At 38.7% G+C, this 20,861-nt stretch overlaps 1 protein-coding gene across 1 annotated transcript in view; it reads right to left on the minus strand.

Moving 5' to 3' along the window:
• The window catches only part of CSMD1 (CUB and Sushi multiple domains 1), a 1,400,820-nt gene that overhangs the window by 382,952 nt on the left and 997,007 nt on the right, over positions 1–20,861 (minus strand). Inside the window, exon 11 of the mRNA XM_060136411.1 lies at positions 12,711–12,814. Within this exon, the coding sequence (XP_059992394.1) occupies positions 12,711–12,814 (104 nt within the window). The remainder of the gene's footprint in view (positions 1–12,710; positions 12,815–20,861) is intronic.

The following is a 20,861-nucleotide window of genomic DNA, read 5'->3' on the forward strand; positions in this document are numbered from 1 at the left end:
CAGGGATATGAGCACATGCTTTGCCCTATCAATCACATCATTTGTGAATCAACACAACCTTCTCACCTGAGGCGCTACAATGTACACGATTCTTCAGAGGAAGATGAACAACGCCTAATACACGTTAAGGAACTCACACAGTATTACATACAAATTGAAAAAAAGGAAGTATTTCAGTGAGTGATGTGCACTCATGAAATATGAAAATGTACTTCTTTCTGAAGATCTGTCTTCATTGGAAAGACTGTTCCCTTATGTTTGGTTGTTCTATTTGTTTGTTTGAAGAGAGATTTTATTTTCCCCTATGCATAGATTTTATTGAAGTGTAACATACCAAAAAGGGCACAAAGCATGAATGTCTGGCATTAATGTCTTCTTTGACTTATAATTATAAAGCTATACCATTCTTTCTTCTGTTGGTTAGTCCTTAGAAGGAGTATCTTTTTCTAGCCTTTTGCTTTCAACTGTTTTATGTATATAAATATTTCATGTTTGTATATGTAAGCATCAAATACTTGTTTTACATTATTGTTGATTTACTTATTTTATTTATATTATTTTTATCTAATCAGAGATTTTATCCTTTTATTTAGAATATAATTACTAATAAAAGTTCATTTTTCTTTTTTTCTCTTTTGATTAGTCAATTTTTAAAATTGTCCCTTTAAGCTAACAGCGTGTTTCTTTCCCCCAAGACTTCAAAGATATCATTCTGTTGTCTTTTTACTTTTTTTTACTTTATATTGAGAAAACTTCCATTGAACTTATATTTGCCGTTTTGAAAATAACATTTCTTTGTTTATACTACTTGTAAGATCTTTCCTTGTCCTGTTTTTCAGAAGATTTATTATAATGTGCCAGGCTGAGGTTTTTCTTGTATTATGCCTACTGTCTTGTAGAATTTCTTGAATCTCTATCCTGATGTCTGTTGTCAATATTGGAAAATTCTTGGTGATAATGTCTTCAAAGATTAGTTATGTCCCATTTTCTCTCTCTCTTCTTCAATACCAATTACACACATGTTTTCTGTACATTTTTTTTCTGCTTCAGGTTGAATATTTTCTACTAATCTATCTTCCAGTTCAAGCCACATCTATTGAGTTCTTTATTTCAGATGTTGTATTTTTTAATTCTTAAAACTTTCATTTCGTTTGTTATGAATTCCACTTTTCTGGCAAAATTCTTGATCATTTTATTTATATTCTTAAATATATAAATCATAGTTAATTATCAAAGTCCCTTAGTGATAACTATAATATCTAGATGTCCTTTTCCTTTTGTATTGTCTGTCTCTCGGTTTTGGGTCATTGAGTGTTATTTCTAGACATTTTGGTTGAATGCTAGACTTTGTGTTACGCCATCATAGAAGCTATGTGTGTTGTTATCTTCCTTCTTGGAGGATTTAATTTTCTTCTGGCAGTGAGAGTGACCACCTTGATTCAGTCAGTCTTTAGAAGGATTCCAGATTTCATTTCAAGGTTGTTGATTTCTCAGTGCCTACCCCTTCTTATGTCACAGTCCACAGACTATAAATATATGCATTTATACATTTCATCATTCATCAACAAGCCATATAATTTTACCTCTTCCACCTTCCTTTCACCATTTCTTTCTGTCTCCACTTTCTCAGTTTGAGTGTCTCATAGCAACATCACTGAACTAGCCTCCTAATTTATCCTCCTGATTCTTATATCACTTCCCCCCTACCTTTGATTTAATTTTAAGTTGTTCAAAACTTATCATGTAGAAATTTTTCGCACACTGAAAAGATTTATACTGTCAAGTTAACTATTTCAGAAATACCTCTGAGTGTAAATATTTGAATTTATTTTATTTCTGCACTGGACTTTATTTTAATACAGTTTTATGTTAGTCTATTGATTCACATAAAACTAAATAAGCAGGTACTTGGCTACACTACAAAGTTCCTTCAATCGAAGTCAAATTAAGATGATTTGTGGGACTTCCCTGGTGGTCCAGTGATTAAATTTCTGTGCTTCCACTGCAGGGGGTACGGGTTTGAACAGTGGCCTGCGAACTAAGATCCTGCATGCTGCACAGAGTGGCCAATTTTTTTTTAATTAAGAAAATAATAAAAATAAAGATGACTTGCATTACTCAAGTTTTAGAATTTAAGCCTGATACTTAAGTGACTGATATATTTATGAAAATGACTGTAAGACAGCTTAGTACAATTAATTATTTAACATGTTTAAAAAATTACTTGAACATTCAAAAAGTATTTTTGTGTTAATTTTTTTATATTTTACAAAATTATTTTAGAACTATTTAAAAGAAAAGAAAATATTTCCCTTTTAGTTCTTTTTTCCAGAAGTATTTTAGTTTGCTAGCACCAATGGAAAAAAGATGTTTAAAATAATGAAGCCAATATTGTTAACCCTGTGCAACTGTTTATCTGTTGGAAACAGGATTTTCTGTTTCCATAACTGAAAAATAAAATAAATGCTAGTTTTGGTAAAATACTTTAACAGCCATCATAACACATAAGCTATAATTGCTTTCTTTAAAGCAGTTTTATTTTCTCCCAAAATGACTTTCTAGTACATAGTGTTTTAAATTAAACTTAAAAATAAAATTATTCCAATGAATCGCTAAGAAATTTGACTTGTTAAAAAACGATAATAAAATTGCCTTTGGGAAACAGAGCCATCATACTGGAGGTGCCAGCTCCCCCCCCCCCCACTGCTCAACCTGTTGCTCCAACCATGCTGGTGTTTTAACCATTCTCCAAAAATACTGGCACTTCTCTGCCTCCAGGTTTTTGGCAAATCCTGAAATCACTGCCTGGAGTGCCTATGCTCCCTGGATAAGGAGTTCTCACAGTATTTGAGGATTCTCACTTGGCATTTCTTTTTTTTTGTTTTTTTTTTTTGTTTTTGCGGTACGCGGGCCTCTCACTGTTGTGGCCCCTCCCGTTGCGGAGCACAGGCTCCGGACGCGCAGGCCCAGCGGCCATGGCTCACGGGCCCAGCCGCTCCGCGGCATGTGGGATCTTCCCGGACCGGGGCACGAACCCGTGTCCCCTGCATCGGCAGGCGGACTCTCAACCACTGCGCCACCAGGGAAGCCCCTCACCTGGCATTTCTTAACTCCCTTAGGTGATGCAGGTATTTTTTTCTCTAGGTCACTGGAGAACCCTGCATACACCTCACCGAAGACAAACATTCACAGGCATCTACTTCCTCCTTCTCCTACCAAATTCTAAACCTTCTTGAGTGCAAGCTGATATCACTTGGCCTTTAATCCCCAGACTCTTGCGTATAAAATGCACCATTTCTTTGAACAAATGCATAAATGAAAATGTAAATTAATCCCCATTAAAATTCATTAAATATCTACATGTTTAAATTTCATAGGAATATCTCCAACTAATGATTTAAATTTTTGTTTGATCTTAGCATACCAAGGACTTGGTATTTGAGGTTCTGTTGAAGCTCTGCCTTTAATTTACCCTGTGGTTTTAGCTAAATTATTTTACATCTATGTCAGTTTCTTCATCTGGGAAACAACTGTATTAAATTACCTTCAAGGAATCATTCCGACCTAAAATTCTCTTATCTTTTTGATAGAGTTCAACCACGGTCGAGCTGTCTTAACCTCAGTGGTTTGATATGCCTCCTTGCAATCAGGATCAGTGTTGAACTGAAATCAGCAGCATCTTTGTATGTTCCAGCGTATTGAATCATTAACCCAAAAGGAAGGAAATGACTTTTGATCATGTGTTTGTTCCTTCCCTGCAACCAGGGCATACTGCATCGAGAGAACAGCTAAAGTCTTTCACGTGAAAATGGTCATTGTTCTTTAAAGCTTAACTGCACCCAGGTGAGGCAGTAACTTCATGATGCTTTGGTTGCTACTAATATTACATCGTATACGAAGGCCCTCTCATTTCTGGACAGGTCTTCTTTTTGGCCCTTGTTAAATGATTCAACAGTTCTATCCTCACGTACATGAAATACATCTGCTAGAAAGGGATTGTGAAATCAAACTGGGTGCTTTCACTCAGCACAGCACCATGCAATTCCCACATTGCTGTGTGTGTCAGTAGTTTTTTCCTTGGTACTGATGAACAGAACTTCCTTGTATGAATATACCAAGGTGTGTCTATCTATTCACCTGTCCAAGGACATTTACGCTGTTTCCAGTTGTTTGGCAATTATGAATAGAGTTAATTCTATTCATGTAGGGCAAATTTTATTTCTTTAGGGTAAATACCTAGGAATGGGATTGCCAGATTACATGATAAATAAGTACTTAACTTCGTATGAAACTGCCTGTTTTCCAGAATGGCTGTACCATTTTACATTCCACTTGCAGTCTTAAAGAATACACAGTGTACAATTCTATTTATGTGATATTCTCAGAAAGACAAACTATAATGATGGACAACAGATCAGTGCTTCACGGTTTAAGGTGGGAGAGGGTATCACTACAAAGAGAAAGCACAGTTTTGAGGGGTGACAAACTTCTGTATCCTGATTTTGCTGGTCGTTATACAAATCTATACATGTATTAATACTTATAGATCTGTACTCCAAAAAGTCTATTTTACTACATATTCATTAAAGAAATAATTTGTTCAGCCTGGAGATTTAAAAAACAACAAAACTCTTGAGTATGCCACAAAGTATGAATTTGATGCAAAGTTAACACCTGGAGCACATCAGACCTGCGTCCTACTGGCAGGTACCTGAAAGGAAAGTGGTGTGGGAACCTTTAAAGTACACCTTTCAATTGTAAATTGGGCAGTTAGAAAGTAAATGTTACTCACAAGTTAAAACCTGACCTAGCTTTGTGACCGCCTGGAGGGGTGGGATAGGGAGGATGGGAGGGAGGGAGACGCAAGAGGGAAGAGATATGGGAACATATGTATATGTATAACTGATTCACTTTGTTATAAAGCAGAAACTAACACACCATTGTAAAGCAATTATACTCCAATAAAGATGTAAAAATAAATTAAAAATTAAATTAATTAAAAAAAACCCTGACCTAAAATTGACCTATTTTGAAGTCTTTGCATTTTTTAATATCAATAAATTTCATAAATTCTGAGAAAGTATAGGAAATGCAGAGTTACTTAAAATATAAATGTTAGTTGACTGTTTGCCTTGATTGGGTTAATACAGTGTGTGCCGGAGACTAATAAGGAGAGGTTAAGACACAGTGTGTGATCTGTGCAGCACATGACGAGAACCATGCCCCCCAGGGATGGAGTAAAACACCTTTAGGAAGAGTCAGAGATGCCCTGATACAAACCTTGGTAAAAGGTGGCAGAGCCAGAGTCATAAGTGGACTTCATCATTAAACATACCGAGGCAGAAGGGATTTAAATTCTGGTCTTGGAAGGATATGCTTGTCATCTGAGGTTTTGCACATCTTTATTTGCAATATTGACCAGACCCTGAGAGCAAATCCGCCTGAAGGCAGTCCCGATCAGAGTTAAAGGTTCTCGATCCACCAGCATCCAGCTGGCTCCTCGTGCAGGGGACTTCCAGGCAACACGGCTATTTACACGACATGTACCAGAACAGAATGCTGAACAGGTGGAGAGGAACAGAACTCTTTTACCTCAAGCTGACTTTGAAAAATCACTCAAGGCAGTGGTTTTATAGAATAAATGATCATACTATTATATATAAAGTAAAATAAACCTGGAGATCAACAGTACATACACTGAAGCGGATAGAACTTCCCCACTGGCACCAACGTGAAATTAGAGCAAGCTTTTCAGTGAGTGTGACTCCTGCACACGTTTCATTCAAACGCGACAGCTTTTGTTCGCCCTGCTGGAATCCATTCTAGCCAGGTGGCATAGAAGATGACGCTAGTTACATCAGTGGTCTGCCATCACCAGGTTAAATCCACTGAACAGTATCAGAATTGTTAAGCCTTTCTATGTGGAGCTGTAGACAAAATATCTAATCCAAACTTCTATCTTTCACTTCAAAGAAAAAAAGTTTACTAAGGCCCATAATGAAGTTATTTTACAGACTTCTGTTACTGAGTGCAGCCCAGATGATTTAAAAGTATATGGACATGGCCACTTTTTTTCCATTCTCTTCCTTGATAAGCTCAGATATGAACCCTCAAAATGGCACAAGACACAACCAGGAGAGGACTCTGAAGGCAAGCTGGTTTGAGACTCCAGGGTCAGAGAACTAATGCAGTGCAGGCTGTCTGTGTGCCCCCCCGCCCCAAAACAGAGGACCACCAGACCTGGTGTTTCCTGAACCCTGACCGGGCAACAGAAGTCTCCAGGCAACAGAAAGCTCCATCCTCACGGGGATGCAAGGGGTATCCCTCAAACAACCATAAGGAAGACCAGCACCACCAGCATGGGGGACGGATGAAGGGACCTTGGTAACCACAGGTGTCCAGAGCAAGCCTTCACCTTCCCCGGGGCCCGAGCCTCCCTTTTCTGAGTAAAGCAGAACCTGTGACAGAGACCAGCCACACCAGTGACCCAATCCAGGAAGACTCTGTCTCTGCCAATCTGAGACTGAGATGCCCCTTCCCTCCCAGAGATAGGGGCAGAGGGAGGGGTGAGGGGACAAGGGGTGAGATGCAGGAGGGAAGCAGTGATGGGGGTTCCCACCAACCTCTCCCCACCAGCAAGGACAAGTGTGAGTCCCACAGGCACCAATCAACCAAGCAGACCCAGACAATGCCGTACATGCTCTGACAGTGAGCCTGTCACTGGAACCCCAGCTGACACAAGTTGGCCGAGAACTGCGTGTTAAGTCTAGCCAGGGTGACTGTCTGCTAAAATAAGAGGTTTATATAATTCCCAGTACATCCTAACATGATAGACAAAACAGCCTGGGTCCAATTATCATACCAAGAACCAAGAAAATCACAACTTCAACAAGAAAAGACAACCAACTGACAATACCTAAAACGAATCAGATGTTGAAATTACCTGACAAGGATTTTAAAGCAGCCATTGTGTAAATGTTTCAATCATTTACAAATTCTCTGCAATCAAATAAAAAAACAAACAAACGAACAGATGATCCCAGCAAAGAAAGAGAAGTTACAAAAAAGAACCAAATGGAAATTACAGGAGTAAAAATACAATAATAGAAATTTAAAGTAACTAGATGGGCTTATAGTAAGTAGAGCGGAGATGCACGATGATATGTTAACTTGAGAACAGGTCTATAGAATTCACCCACACTGAACGGCAGAGAGAAAATACAATGGAAAAAAAGTGAACAAAACCTCAGGGACCTGTGGGTCAAAAACAAAAGGCCCAACATCTTATCATTCAAATCCCAGAAGGAGAGAAAGAGAGTGAGGCTGAAAGGGGGTTTAAAGAAATAATTGCTGAAAACTCCTCAAATTTGGGGAAACACATAACCTACAGTTCTGAGAAACCAAGTGAACCTCAAACAGGATAAACTCAAACAAATCCATGTTAATTAAACAAATCCACCTAATTAAACCTTTGAAAACTAAACACAAGGAACAAAATCTTGAAAACAGCCCAGAAACCAGTTAGGCAGCCTGCTGTCTCCACAGCCATAAGTCAGGTTCCCCTTGTCTTCCTCTAGCAGAGGGAAGCAATACCTTTGTCAAAAGTTTGTCAGGAGACAATGCGGGTCCAGACAGATTCAGTGAATGGCAGTTCAACTCCTCTTCCTTCTTCCTTTCTAGTATATTCCATTTCCAAAGACAATTCTGAGCACCACATATTTCATTATATTAAGGCAGAGATAATAACTACAGTAATACAATACTATCTTCTCTTTGCATCATACCTTTCACCTTTTTCAAACAATGTTTCATTAGCCGTCTCACTTTACACTTACAACAATGCTTGCGGCTTGCAAAGTTGGCATGAGATGGGGAGCTGGTCTTGCTGCCCTGGAGGTCTTGCGTAGCCCTTACTGTTTTAAATGCACTAAGCCCCCCAAAACAGAATGACTGCGCCTTTGAGGTTAATTCAATATCAAAAACAAAAAACACACACTTTAAATGCTTTTGACTGATGAATCGTGGACGAGAGATCCTTAGCTCTCCAGGGTAACAGTGTAGCAAGACATGCATTTCCTGGCTCCTTAGAGAAAACTGCCACATTGAGTCAACACTGGGGTTGTAAGTGGCAGAACAGCTGGAAAATGACTAAGGCTGTCTGGACTCCAAATTAGCTGGAACTAGTCTCCCCGCATCTCCCGCAGGTGCTGCCGTTGGGCTGCGCTTCCTTGGGACCTATGCATTCTTCTCCTCTGCAGGAAGGTTCCCCAGAGACCACTTCCATGGGCCCCCAAGGCCGCAGGTCAGTTTGCTTTCCCAGACACCCCAGAATAGATGGAATCCCAAACCTAAAATGCATGTGTCCAGTGGTCCGGCTATCTCTCCTCTGACAGGGCTGCTGGAATAGAGAACTTAGGCACCATGGAGTGTCCAGAGAGCGGCAGCCTCTGCTGACCCGCCCCAGCGTCATAATGAAGGTCAGGAAGCCTCTGCCTTCTCCACTTGCGGACCATCCCCTCAAAGCCTACTGTTACCCACCTCTGAGCCCTGCAATGTCTGAATTTCAATAAATGTTTCTTCAAAGAATCAAGGAAGAACATTTCCCCATAAAGAGACAAAGGAGAGAAACCTAGCAATGGATGAACTTCACTTTAAGAATAGAGCTTTTAGGATTTGAGTCTGATCTGCACTCTCATATGTGTCCGTGCTCACAGGCAATGTCATTACGAGAATGATTATATGAGGAAAAAGAGTTTTGATCATGTGGCTCCAGGATTCTAAGAATCTAAGGAGTGTACTTGCTTTCTAATTTTGAAAAATGGGTTTTTGCCTAGAGAACGTCTAGGTAGCTACCTTTACGTGCTTATTCCTAACATAAATTGCTCAAGCTTTCTCCAAAGCACTGAGATGTACTGTGATCAACTCCTCTGATAATGTCCAAAGAATACATAGACACACACATCAGTTTTCAGTGTCTGCTTTGTTATGGCTGTTGTGTAGTCTTTTAATAAAAAAAGAATGATGCCCTTCACAGCACCCGCAGACAATAGCAGAGGTAGGTGGAGGGCTACCATACGAGGGCTAGAGCCACTTCTAAGCCCAAGAAGCAATTTAAGAACAGTGGATCAACCAGCCATAGGAAACAACTAGTATCCTTATTGGTTAATAGACAAGTGTAGTCAGGCAGAGGCAATACTACTCGCTCACAGATTTCCCTGATACTGACTATTCATCCCTTACAGAGATGGGCACTTAAAACCTGCCACTGGTGCCTGCAATCGCCGGGACATCCTGAAATTAATGCCATGTCCTGGTCACCACTGCTAGTAACTGCAAAGGCCAGAGGAAAGTCGTGAAGAGCAATGTCTCTGGATGCAGTTTTTCTGAAAATTAAACTTGAGAAAATTACCAACATATATTCTTGGAGAGATCTCAATAGAGATTTGCTAAGTGAGTTATTTAATTTTGTTTTAAGTCTGTCATTCTGTAAAAGTAACCTGAATAAATTCATCCATCTCTTGGGAAGACTCGGCTATTGAAAGAGTCCCCCTAACATTCAGTTGTTCTCTTTTTGCGCCAAGAAAGTTAAGAAAATAAAAAGCCATTAACAGAAATTAGAATTTTTAAAAGCATATTTAGGATGAGCCAGTTAGGCTATCTCACTTTCTAAATTTCTCCTGAAAATTAAGATCTGAATAGAATTCCACAGGCCCCCTAAAAAGGGGAACCTATAAAATATTGAGCTCGAGGTAGTAAATATCAGCTGCCCATAAATAAGTTTCTTAACTCAAATTTTATCTGAAATATGTATCATGATAGTCAATGATTCTATACACTGTCTAGTATATAACCATCTCAGCTCATCTGCCATTTCTCCAATTAGATTTTAAACTCCATGCTGAGACTCACGTCTGACATGGAAGTACTCAAAAATATTTGTTGCCGTATTCTCTAAAATTGCCTGTTTATCCAAAGACACCAACTGTGATTCTCTTGTTTTTTCTTTTTCTGTAATTTTGTATACTAAGGAAATATATCAGTGGCTTTGCTTTTCTCTACTGAAGATGATTAAATGCCCAACTGATCTTTGTTACATTATGTTTCCCAAAGGGCATCTCACTTTGATTCAGTTGACTGTTTAGTTTTTCCTTTATAGATGTGAGCTATTGAGAGGAGGTTCTAATAACACTTATGTCAAGGTAATACATAGTTTGCTATTGCTCCCTTAACAACAAATAGCATTAAAAAATGCGTGTATGACTTCAGATCTTTAATAGTGACCTAAGGGATTTTATATGGCACTACTTTTCTACATTTATGTTCTACATTTTGCATTTATTTGAAAATTTCTCTCATTTGTTTTAATGATATCCCTTCTTAAATTAGATGTTATGGTAATAATAAAGTTATTTCATGTGTGGTTTGTATTTCTTGGCTCTCAGTGCATTCACATGCACTATTTCATTTTGCTCCTTACCACAGGAAGGAAAAGTTTATTATACATATTTCATAGCCATAAAAACAGAGGTACAGAGAGGGTCACAGATAGTTAAGAGCAAAGCTAGAGCCAGAAATTCCACCTCTGGCATCCTGGTCTCACTGCTGTCCACTGTATCAGTGACTACAAGTACCGCTCCAGACCAATGACAGGCTGTGTGCACACAACTGACATGGAAGATTGCAAACAATACAGATACCTGTCCCCAACCTGCAGGAATCCGTATTTTTATAAATAAATGCAATTTAAAGCTAGTAATTAGGCAAAAAAAGAATAACCATTTGGTAAGAGTGTGGGGAAACAGGGACCTTTACATACTGTGGTGGAAAAGAAAATTGATATAAACTTTTGGGGGAATTATTAGAAAAGCCTAATGATGTAAATGAAGATGCTCCTAACTCCTGAAATTCCTCTGCTGGAAATTTTCCTGAAGGCATATGAAACAAGTACGACAATTTGTACAAAGTAGTTTACTGCGTAGCTGCTTAGAAATGCAAGATTACAGGGGGATGGAGAAAAGACAAAGGCTATCAATGAGAATCAGTTAAAAAACATGGCACATCCACATGTAATGATAAGGAATATAGACACTGGAGGAGGATCACGGAGTCTGAACTCCTGCTAGAACAAACGCTAGGTTTGTGAAAGGGGGTAAATCTATCTAAGCCTCAGTTTCATCATTTATATGATGAAGACAGTATTAACCCCTAACTCACAGGATTTAGGTGAAGACCAAACAAGATAATACGTATTAGGCATCTAGCACAGTGCATGGTATATAAGAGGTACTCAATAAATGCTATGAGATTACTACTGCTACTATTATAATTATTATCCTAAGTCATGGGCCAGTAACATGATTTTAATTATTAGTAGTAGCAGCTATAAAACATGAGATAAAGATATATACTGATAGGGAACTACATCCAAGATACAATAAAGGAAAAGAGAATGTCCCCAATGCCATCAGAGTGCGGGTCCACTAATTTTAAAGGTACAGACAGATGTTCACTGCAGAACTTTTTACAATGTGAACTACCTCATAAGTAACTGCTAAGTAAGAGAATGAGTGGGTATAACGGCCACCTCTTCTTGTTGTTGTTTTTCCCTAGCAGAATAATACTTTGAAGTTGTCCAGGGCAAGCTTTCTCACAAATAAAGAGAAAATCTCAGCCATGTATAAGCAGACTAAGAGAAAAAAGGTGGAAATCCTGCAGAATGACTTCCATTAGTGAAAGTAGTTTCGGGAGCCCCTACAGGAAGCTGGCTGTGCAAGGTGCGAACGCAGAGGAAGAGGCTGCAAAGACATTTCCTTCTGCACTGAAAACACTGAGGAATGACGATACCCCTGGGTCATGGTTTTAATATTGCTAGAACAAGTCTCCTAAAAACTGTCCTATCAATATTAAAACCATGACCCGGGGGTATATTCACTCCTCAGCCTCAACTAAGAAGTCCACATGCCACAACTAAAGATCCTGCACGCCACAACGAAGATTCCCCGTGCCGCGACTAAGACCCGGAGAAGCCAAAATACATAAGTAAATAAATATTTAAAAAAAGAAAAAAAATAATTGTCCAGACTATCCTCATGGCCCTGCATCTGGAAAAGGCTGATGGTGTCCAGGGCGAAGTGGTGCAGACTCTCCCATGAGTCCAGTTGCCAATGGACCAGTGTAGGGATCTGTGTGCTGACATTCACGGTGGGGCCGCTACTGTATTTGCCAGGACTCTGGGTACGGAAGTCCACAGATATAAAGGGCGCTACCACACTGTTCTCCCCACACTCTCTGCTACTTTTAGTATGCAGCTCTACAGAGCACAAGGCTTTCAGAAGACATATGGCCTTATTCTAGAAGATACCTGTACTTCCCCGAACACTGACAACATAATAAGTAGAAAGAGAGGGGCGGACAAGGAGCAGTTGAGTTGAGAAACTCATCACCTCTACTTTCTGCTTTTCCATATAGTCTAATCTTTTGCCCTATTTTTCAATGATTTAAAATAAAATACACTGCCACAGATAGAATGCAATCCTGAATTAGTCCTCATCTGAAATCAGATTTAGAAACTACTAATTTAGCCATACATGGCATTTATTAAACTTCTGAGTGGGAATGGAAAGTCTGCACCAGGATCTCAAGGACACATCCGTGTTTGCACAGATAACTTCCTGTTCTGGGAAAGAAGAAACAAGGGAAGATACACTTACACATACAAGACGGTTCTCGTATCACCCACTTTCCCAGCATCGCCCACGGTTAGGGTGTCGTAGCCTCTTTCCAGCTCAAACTCCTCAAAGGCAAGCTTGATGACCTAAATCAAACACAAGAGAGAATTACTTAGCATAACAGGAACTTTCTGGGACCTCACATAATGCAAATATCCAGTTGTAGTATTAATTTTGCTCCATCATTTCACTGTTATTTCAAATGATTTAAAGTTGCTTTTAAAAATAATAATTGTATATATTTGAGAGCCCTCGATTATAGAATTTTATGGAATTCAAAATTGCTATTACTCCAAAGATATTTATCATCAGCTCTAAAAATGAAATTAACCCATATTGTATTGATACTTTAAATCAAATATCTATCAAATATTTATTGTCACATAGTGTTCGGAATGACCAAAAGGTAAATCAGTATAAGCAAAATAAATGGGGACTGCAGTTAATGAGATATATTTTGAGGATACCTAGAACACCAAGGAATAGATATTTTTAGTGTGATGTCTGCAGATTTCATGTATGTACCAATATTAACATATGAAAAAGACCTTCTGAGGCTAGAAAGTTGTCCTCTACGTTTAATTTTGCAAAGCCTTGTCTTTTTTTTTAATAAAGAACAGTTTGTCTAGGTGTTCAACACCATTTAGACAAGACCAGTTTGTGTCTGACACATGGATATATTAGAATACTATGAACTTCTTTCTTCTCATAAAAGAAATGCTTCCTTTGTTGACCAATATTGTGATAAAGGGGGAAGAGAGTCTGTCACAATGTTAGGCTGGAACCCTAGGTGACAAGGAGAAATATATATATAGATAATAGATAGATATCTGTAACATGAAGAAGAGAGAGAGGTAGAGGCTATCACAGACAGATGAAAGAGACAGATGGATAGATGGACAGACAGATATGATGGATAGATGAGATAGGTAGATAAATGACAGAGGGGGAGAGAGAGAGAACAGGAAGTACAGAAACCATAATATTGGAAATACATTTTAATGGGATCTACTTCAGAGTAAATCTGAAACTCTGGAATCCTGTAAAAAACATTAAATGCCTGTTCATTAAACCTGAAAGAAAGACTTAAGTGGTACCAGGGGGAAGGCAGGCTTCTGACTAATATCCAATTTGATGTGTACAATACTGAGCAGGCCCTAACCAGGTGCTTTCCCAAGCAGTGCTAATATGGGATGCATTAATTCTGCTATTGGAAATTCTTACTAAAATTAGTGGTATAGCTGTTATGATTTATTTTAAAAATCTACTCTTTCAAATTTCAGCGTTTGTCTGAATACATTATTTTAGCAATCTAATTTGAAACAGGTGTAGAGGTTCATGACGTTGCAGACCAGTATCAACATTGCATATGAAGCCCAACACCCGAGGATGGTTTTATTTCAATTTTTGTCTTTCCCATGGGCCGATTTATAAATGTCCATGGTGGTACAAGAAAGAATAAAAGGACTAAAGAATCATGCAACCTGGAGGTTCCCATCACCTTTTTTGACACATTTACTCTGTCTTGACTTGGGTAACAGCCTGCAGTGAAGCAATGATAATCCATTCAGGCCTGAGGGTCACGGTTGGCAGATTTGTAATGAGTCACAGATAGGGGGTCTCACTTCATAAATGTGTTTTCATTATGGGTGTAAAAATAACCATTCTGTAATTCTTTCAAGCCAAAGCAAAGGGTGTTGGAGAGGTTTTTGTCAGGGTTCAGACTCAACAATCAGCCTCTGCTGATAGTCATAGGACGATCTTTATGCTATTAATGCCCCATAAAAAGAGAAAAGGTGGATCCAATCTTGTGTAAAGAACCTCTTGTTTGTCAGAAAATATGGCATTCTATAAATATACCTGGTAGTAAAACAGAAATACACATCTGGAATGAAAGTTGCTGTCATTTCTCAGTGACAAGTGATGTTGATTGGAGAATTCATTTTTTAATAAAAACTGTATATAAGGAGCATGACGATTTGATGTACATATACATAGTGAAATGATTACTACAGTCAAGCTAATTAACCTGTCTCCTCACACAGTCACCCTTTGTGTATATAGTGAAAGCACCTTAAATCCATTCTCTTAGCAAATTTCTAGTAATCAATACAGTATTATTAACCATAGTCACCATGCTGCCCATTAGATCTTCAGATGTATCCATTCTTCATAATTGTAACTTTGTGCCCTTTGACCAATATCTCTCCATTTCCCCACCTTCTCATCCCTGGTCACCACTGTTCGACTCTCTGCTTCTGTGTATTTGACTTTTTTAGATTCCACACGTAAGTGAGATCATGCAGTTTTTTCCTTTCTGTGTCTGTCTTGTCTCACTTAATATAATGCCTTCCCAGTGCATCCATGTTGTTGCAAATGGTAGGATCTCCTTTGTTATTAAGGCTGAATGATATTCCATTACATGTATATACATCACACCTTCTTTATCCATTCATCCACTGATGGACACTTAGGGTGCATCCACGTCATGGGTATTGTGAATAGTTCTGCCTTATGTTGTGAATGATTCAGTGGCATTTAGTCTCAATGGTCCCTTTAGCTCCACATGTGCATGCGCACATGCGCACACACACACACACACACACACACTCACACACACACACGTGCTCTTCTGTGTCTTGACTGGTCCCTGCAGCTGGCCTTGTACATGCTGCTCCACATCCTTCAAGTCTCTGCATGAAGTCTGTTCTTGGTGGTGTCTCCCCTGCCCATTCTGTCCAAGACTTCAGTCTCTTTGTCAACATCCAGCCTACTCCCTTCATGATGTTGCACTTTTTGAAATTTCTTGCTGGTTTGCCTGTACCCTCTGCCTCACCTCCTTCATGGTACGTGCCCTGAGGGCAGGCGCTATGCCCTCCATCTGCTGAGGACAACTGACTCATCTTTCAGGACGTACTGAATACCTACTCTGCCCAGGTCCAAAGAGAAGATGCACCAAGTTCTAGCCTTCAAAAAACTTAGAGTTACCAGGGGTATCATGATAAACACAAAGTAATTATAGAATGTTTAACTTTTCCAGACAGATATTCCTTACTGACAACAAATCAAATAGGAAGGAAAATGAAAGAAGGACAAAGTTCTAGAATTCTAAAAGCTTAAGACTCACAGGGGGTAGTTTGATAAACACAAAACACAAAACAATTATAGAATTTAACACACAGATTAAGGTTTCTTAATGACAACTGATGAAATCCTTTACTTTTTCAACTTCCAAACAGAATCTCAGAACTGTGAGAAAAAGATGTTGTTCAGTCTTGACTCTGGTGTAATTTTTAAAATACATTCTTGGTATTTTGTAATATGTTCTTTTCTCCTATTTAAACTAAAAAGACTCGAAAAGTTTGAACCATTTCTCCTTTCCCTACCTCCTGCTTCTGGCAACCACCAATCTATTCTCTGTATCTACAGCTTGTTTGTTGTTTTTTAGATTCCACATGTAAGAGAGATGAGACGGTATTTGTCTGTCTCTGTCTTTGACTTATTTCACTTAGTATAATGCCCTCCAGTTCCATCCGTGTTGTGGCAGGATTCATCCCTTTTCATGGCTGAATAATATTCTTTTATACAAAAGTATATATGGTGGCAGGGAAGTAATGGAGTTAAATTACATTTGCTTATATTTTCTTACTAGAGGATGAGGAGGGTCAACAGTTTAGTGTGACCAAATGTGGAATACAGAATCTAAGCAGGCTTAAAATTACTTGATATTCTGACACCTCTGTTTTCACAGGAGGAAAATGAAAGCCAGGGAAGATGAGGGCCTTATTCTGCAGTTATTAGTGAGAGGTTTAGATCTCAAACTGGGAAATCCTGAGTCTCGATGTAGTTTTTAGATTGTTTCCCACACGTTCAAATATAAATGAAGAAGATAAGAGTAGAGGTTATAAAACTTAATTCTATTTTCAAACTTCTTTCTTTCTTACAAACTACTCATTTTAAAGTATTTCTTTGAAAGTTTTAGCTACTGTAGTCCTGTTTTCTTTCTCTGATCCCAATCTAATATGCCTTAGTACTATAGCGATGTGGCAGTCATTTCCTACACGCCAAGTTGGTCTCTGGTAATTAAGCATCTCTAGGAAGACTCTGCTGTGTGATGACAGGTGGACCAGTGAAAGACACTGCAGGCCAGCGAGAGGAAGGTGCAGGACAGGCCGTTCTCAGGGTGCGGCGGGTGCTCAGGGAAGGAACCTCAGATGCGGAAGATAAGGAACATCTTCCAGAGGAGGTGGCATCTAGGAGCTAAAATATCCAAACAGTGGGCTGAACCCAGCTGCTGGGGGTCCTGAAACCTGCCCCAGGAGTACCTCGAAGAGTGATGCCAATCGCTAGATTCCTGGAAAAACAACAGCCCAATCCTATGTCTCATCTAATTTCACTCCCTAATTTGTGCAAAATCGGTTTGTTCACTTTACAAACATTTTCAGTGGATATTCAACTATTTTTCTTCACCATCTAACCAAATTCTGTTGACTATTATCCTTGCATAATAGAAAGTAGCCAAAAAATTGATTGTACTCAAAGTAAGTGTAATACAAATTAGTTGAATTCCTTCTCAGTTTTTTGTTTATTTTTTTTAATGGTGCAAAGATGCTAATCTTTCGGACAGAAAGGTTAAGGGGAAAAAGGACACAATAATCTTAAATGAGAGAAAAATAAATTGGTCAATTTTGCGGGGTGTAAGTATGAAAAAGGAAACAGAATTTAGCTATTTAATTATGATTACATAAAAACTGCAAGAGCCTTGGCAATTAAGAATGTTATATTGGGACTTCCCTGGTGGCGCAGTGGTTAAGAATCTGCCTGCCAATGCAGGGGACATGGGTTGGATCCCTGGTCCGGGAAGATCCCACATGCCACGGAGCAACTAAGCCCGTGCGCCACAACTACTGAGAATGTGCTCTAGAGCCCACAAGCCACAACTACTGAGCCCGCATGGCACAACTACTAAAGCCTGGGTGCCTAGAGCCCTTGCTCCACAACAAGAGAAGCCACTGCAATAAGAAGCCTGTGCACCGCAACAAAGAGTAGCCCCAGCTTCCCACAACTAAAGAAAGCCCGCACGCAGCAGCGGAGACTCAATGCAGCCAAAAATTAATTAATTAATTAATTAATTAAAAAAAGAATGTTATATTGTCAGAAGAGCTTTTTTTTAATTTTTGTTTTGAGACACTCAATTTTCTAAATAGAGAAAAGAGAAATATACAATGACAGAGTGGTAGAATTGATATAATACTGAATTTTTAAGTATTAATTTAAAACAAATATGAAAACATTGCTCTGAAAAACAAAATGGAAGTACACTACATAGTCACAATTCATTAGGGGAAAAAAAGCCAGTCACTATAGGCCCATTCAAATAAGGAGCCCATCTCACCTGACTCAATTAAGCTAGAGGAATCCAGATGTATCAGTTCATACACACACACACACACACACACACACACACACACACACACACTCACCCAGACACCCCATATGGATCACTGGGCTTCCTCATCAAAAGTTTTATTTCTAATATGCTTTTTGTTTCAGTGTTATCTTTAAACTACATTTGGGGTTCTTTTGGATGACATGTTTCTGCCCAAAATTGTGATGGTAGGAAGAGATACAGAATAAGAGGAAGATTTTACAATTTTCCAAGATGTAGAACTGACAGCACAAAATAAATAAGTAAAAAGCCCCTACATCTTGGAAAAAGCTAACTCATAAATGCCTTAATAAATGACGGTAGCATTGAAATCAACAGGGTAGGGAATAAGGACTTGAAACACAAGGGGACAGAAACTGATAAAAAGAAGCCTTAATAACCTGATCCATTCAATTTCATATTATTTTTCAGAATAAAGACTTTTCAAACTGTGAATTTCCTCCAAAAGGACATAACAACTCTATACCTCACATCTGAAAGGAAAATTCACACTTTCTATGAACCAAATATTATGAAATGATTTCTGATAAATTTTAAGTGTTTTAGCCTGAGGTTCTAAGGACCAACCATGAAACAACTGAAAAAGTTTAATTAATTATAAAGAGATGTTCTGTCCAAATGCATGCACCACACAGCTTGGGTAATGCACATCGGTGTTTCCCACAGAAAAATACATATAATGTTTCATATCTGTAAATTACATATACAAACGGCCAATGATATGTAATATGAAATTACCAAGATTTGGTTCCAACCTAGAGAGAACAGTACTTTGAAAGGAACAATTTAGGAAAAATATATTATTATTTCTAGGGTAGCCTTGACTTATATTTAGCCCCCCATATAAACTCTAAATGTCTTTTACAACTAGAGTTCAATGCACCATTAACAAAAAGGGGACATATATTATTTCAAATGTAGCTGCAATGTTATTAACCTTGTGCTACCAAGAGTCAAATTAAACAGGTAATCAGTGGAAGAAAATAGAAAACACTCAAACAGGCAGAACAACATGTAATTTATCCAACGGCAGCCATTTGGTCATGTTACCACATCACAATAAACGAGGAGCTTAGTGTCCGGATCGTGGACTCTCTCACATGGTTTTCTAGAACTTTGCTGATGTCCATCCTGAAGGCTTCTGCCAAGTCCCTTCTCTCAACAGTAACTGGAACATAAATTACCGTAATTCTCTCTGTGCTGCCCTTACATGGACCCTTTGTCTCTGAGATCAAGACTCCTAAGAATGCAGGTGCGTGCCATGTGCAAGGCACGGAAAGGACCCAGATCTGCTTCTCCTGCTCCCTCCTCCAGGCCCACACTGCTGCTGGAAAGCAGCACAGAGCGAGCAAGTCCAAGCCCACCAAAGCGAGAGGGGATCCTGGCCCTGCTGCCCACCCCGCGGGGGCCTGAAGGACTTGCATCCCCCTCCTACAGCCTCCTCATCTGTAAAACCAGAGTGACGTCATTTCCCAACGGGGGTTGAGGATTAATGGGAGGATGCAGGTCAAGTGTGTGCATCTTGCAAGGGTCCAGCAGGCACTGGGTTAGCGGTGGTGTGTTCAGCACCACCGTTATCGCTACCTTTCACAGCAAACTCTTCACTGCTACCAGGCCAGGCCACATTCTGTCACCAACTTGAGGGATTCTATTATTTCAAACCTCACCAATCTTTAAAACCAAGGAAAATCCTGTCTCTCTTCTTTCTGACACATCAATTCCTAACTCCAATTTTATCCAGAAAGGAATCCTTTATCCATTATTTTAAAAAAAATTTTTTTATCCTTTAATTTCCAGATAAACTTTTCCATCTACACACCTCCTTCTTTATATCAGTAGAATTGTGCTTCTCGTAAGAAGCTTGTCTTGGCAAAATACTTAGATATGATACTATGGATTCTCAAGGATTAAAGTAAGATCCACAAAAATCTGAGGAAAGAAGCAAGTGGGGTGTTGGGTGAAGATAACAGAGACTAACATTATAAAGAAAATCCCTCAAGCAAAAATCATCAAAATGCCAATAAAACTGTCAAGGACATAGAACAACAAAGACTAACTAGCTCACTGGGAAAGTAAGCAAACTCAAAGGCGGTGATGGAGGAACATTAAAAATGGTTTACCGTGTAAAATAAGAGAATAAATAAGAGAATAAATAAATAATGAAATTCTCCAAAAGAATTTCATTAATCCCTGAAATGAAGCAACCAAAGAATCAGTCACAAGCATTGTTTGGAAAATTATTGAAATACATTCTCGGATGGATGAAAGAAAGTAGCATATTTGTTAAAAATGGGGGACTGGGAATTTGAGAATCACAATACAATAACCACTAAAGAATAAATCAGAGCACTATTAGATGGGGTAAAATGCAGAATTAACATTTACAGAACACTGAAATCTATCAACCTAGGATATGTGGAGCAACTTAGCTGGAAATCTGAAGGCCTAAAAGATGAAAGGATTGCAAGAGAAAATTATAGATTTATAGATAAAAGCAGAAGATATTGAAGTTTGTGAAAAATAATTGGAATGAAGGGTGCAGAATTAATAATTAGAAAAATAATGTAAGGCACATTTTTTTTTTTTACAGCTGATTACAGTTTTTAGAACAGACCTTAAAATGGTTGATTATGGCCCCACTTAAACAAAATAAAGCAACCACAGGAAAATAGGAATACATCATC

The sequence above is a fragment of the Lagenorhynchus albirostris genome, chromosome 21 (assembly GCF_949774975.1).
Source record: "Lagenorhynchus albirostris chromosome 21, mLagAlb1.1, whole genome shotgun sequence".
Classification (NCBI taxonomy): domain Eukaryota; kingdom Metazoa; phylum Chordata; class Mammalia; order Artiodactyla; family Delphinidae; genus Lagenorhynchus; species Lagenorhynchus albirostris.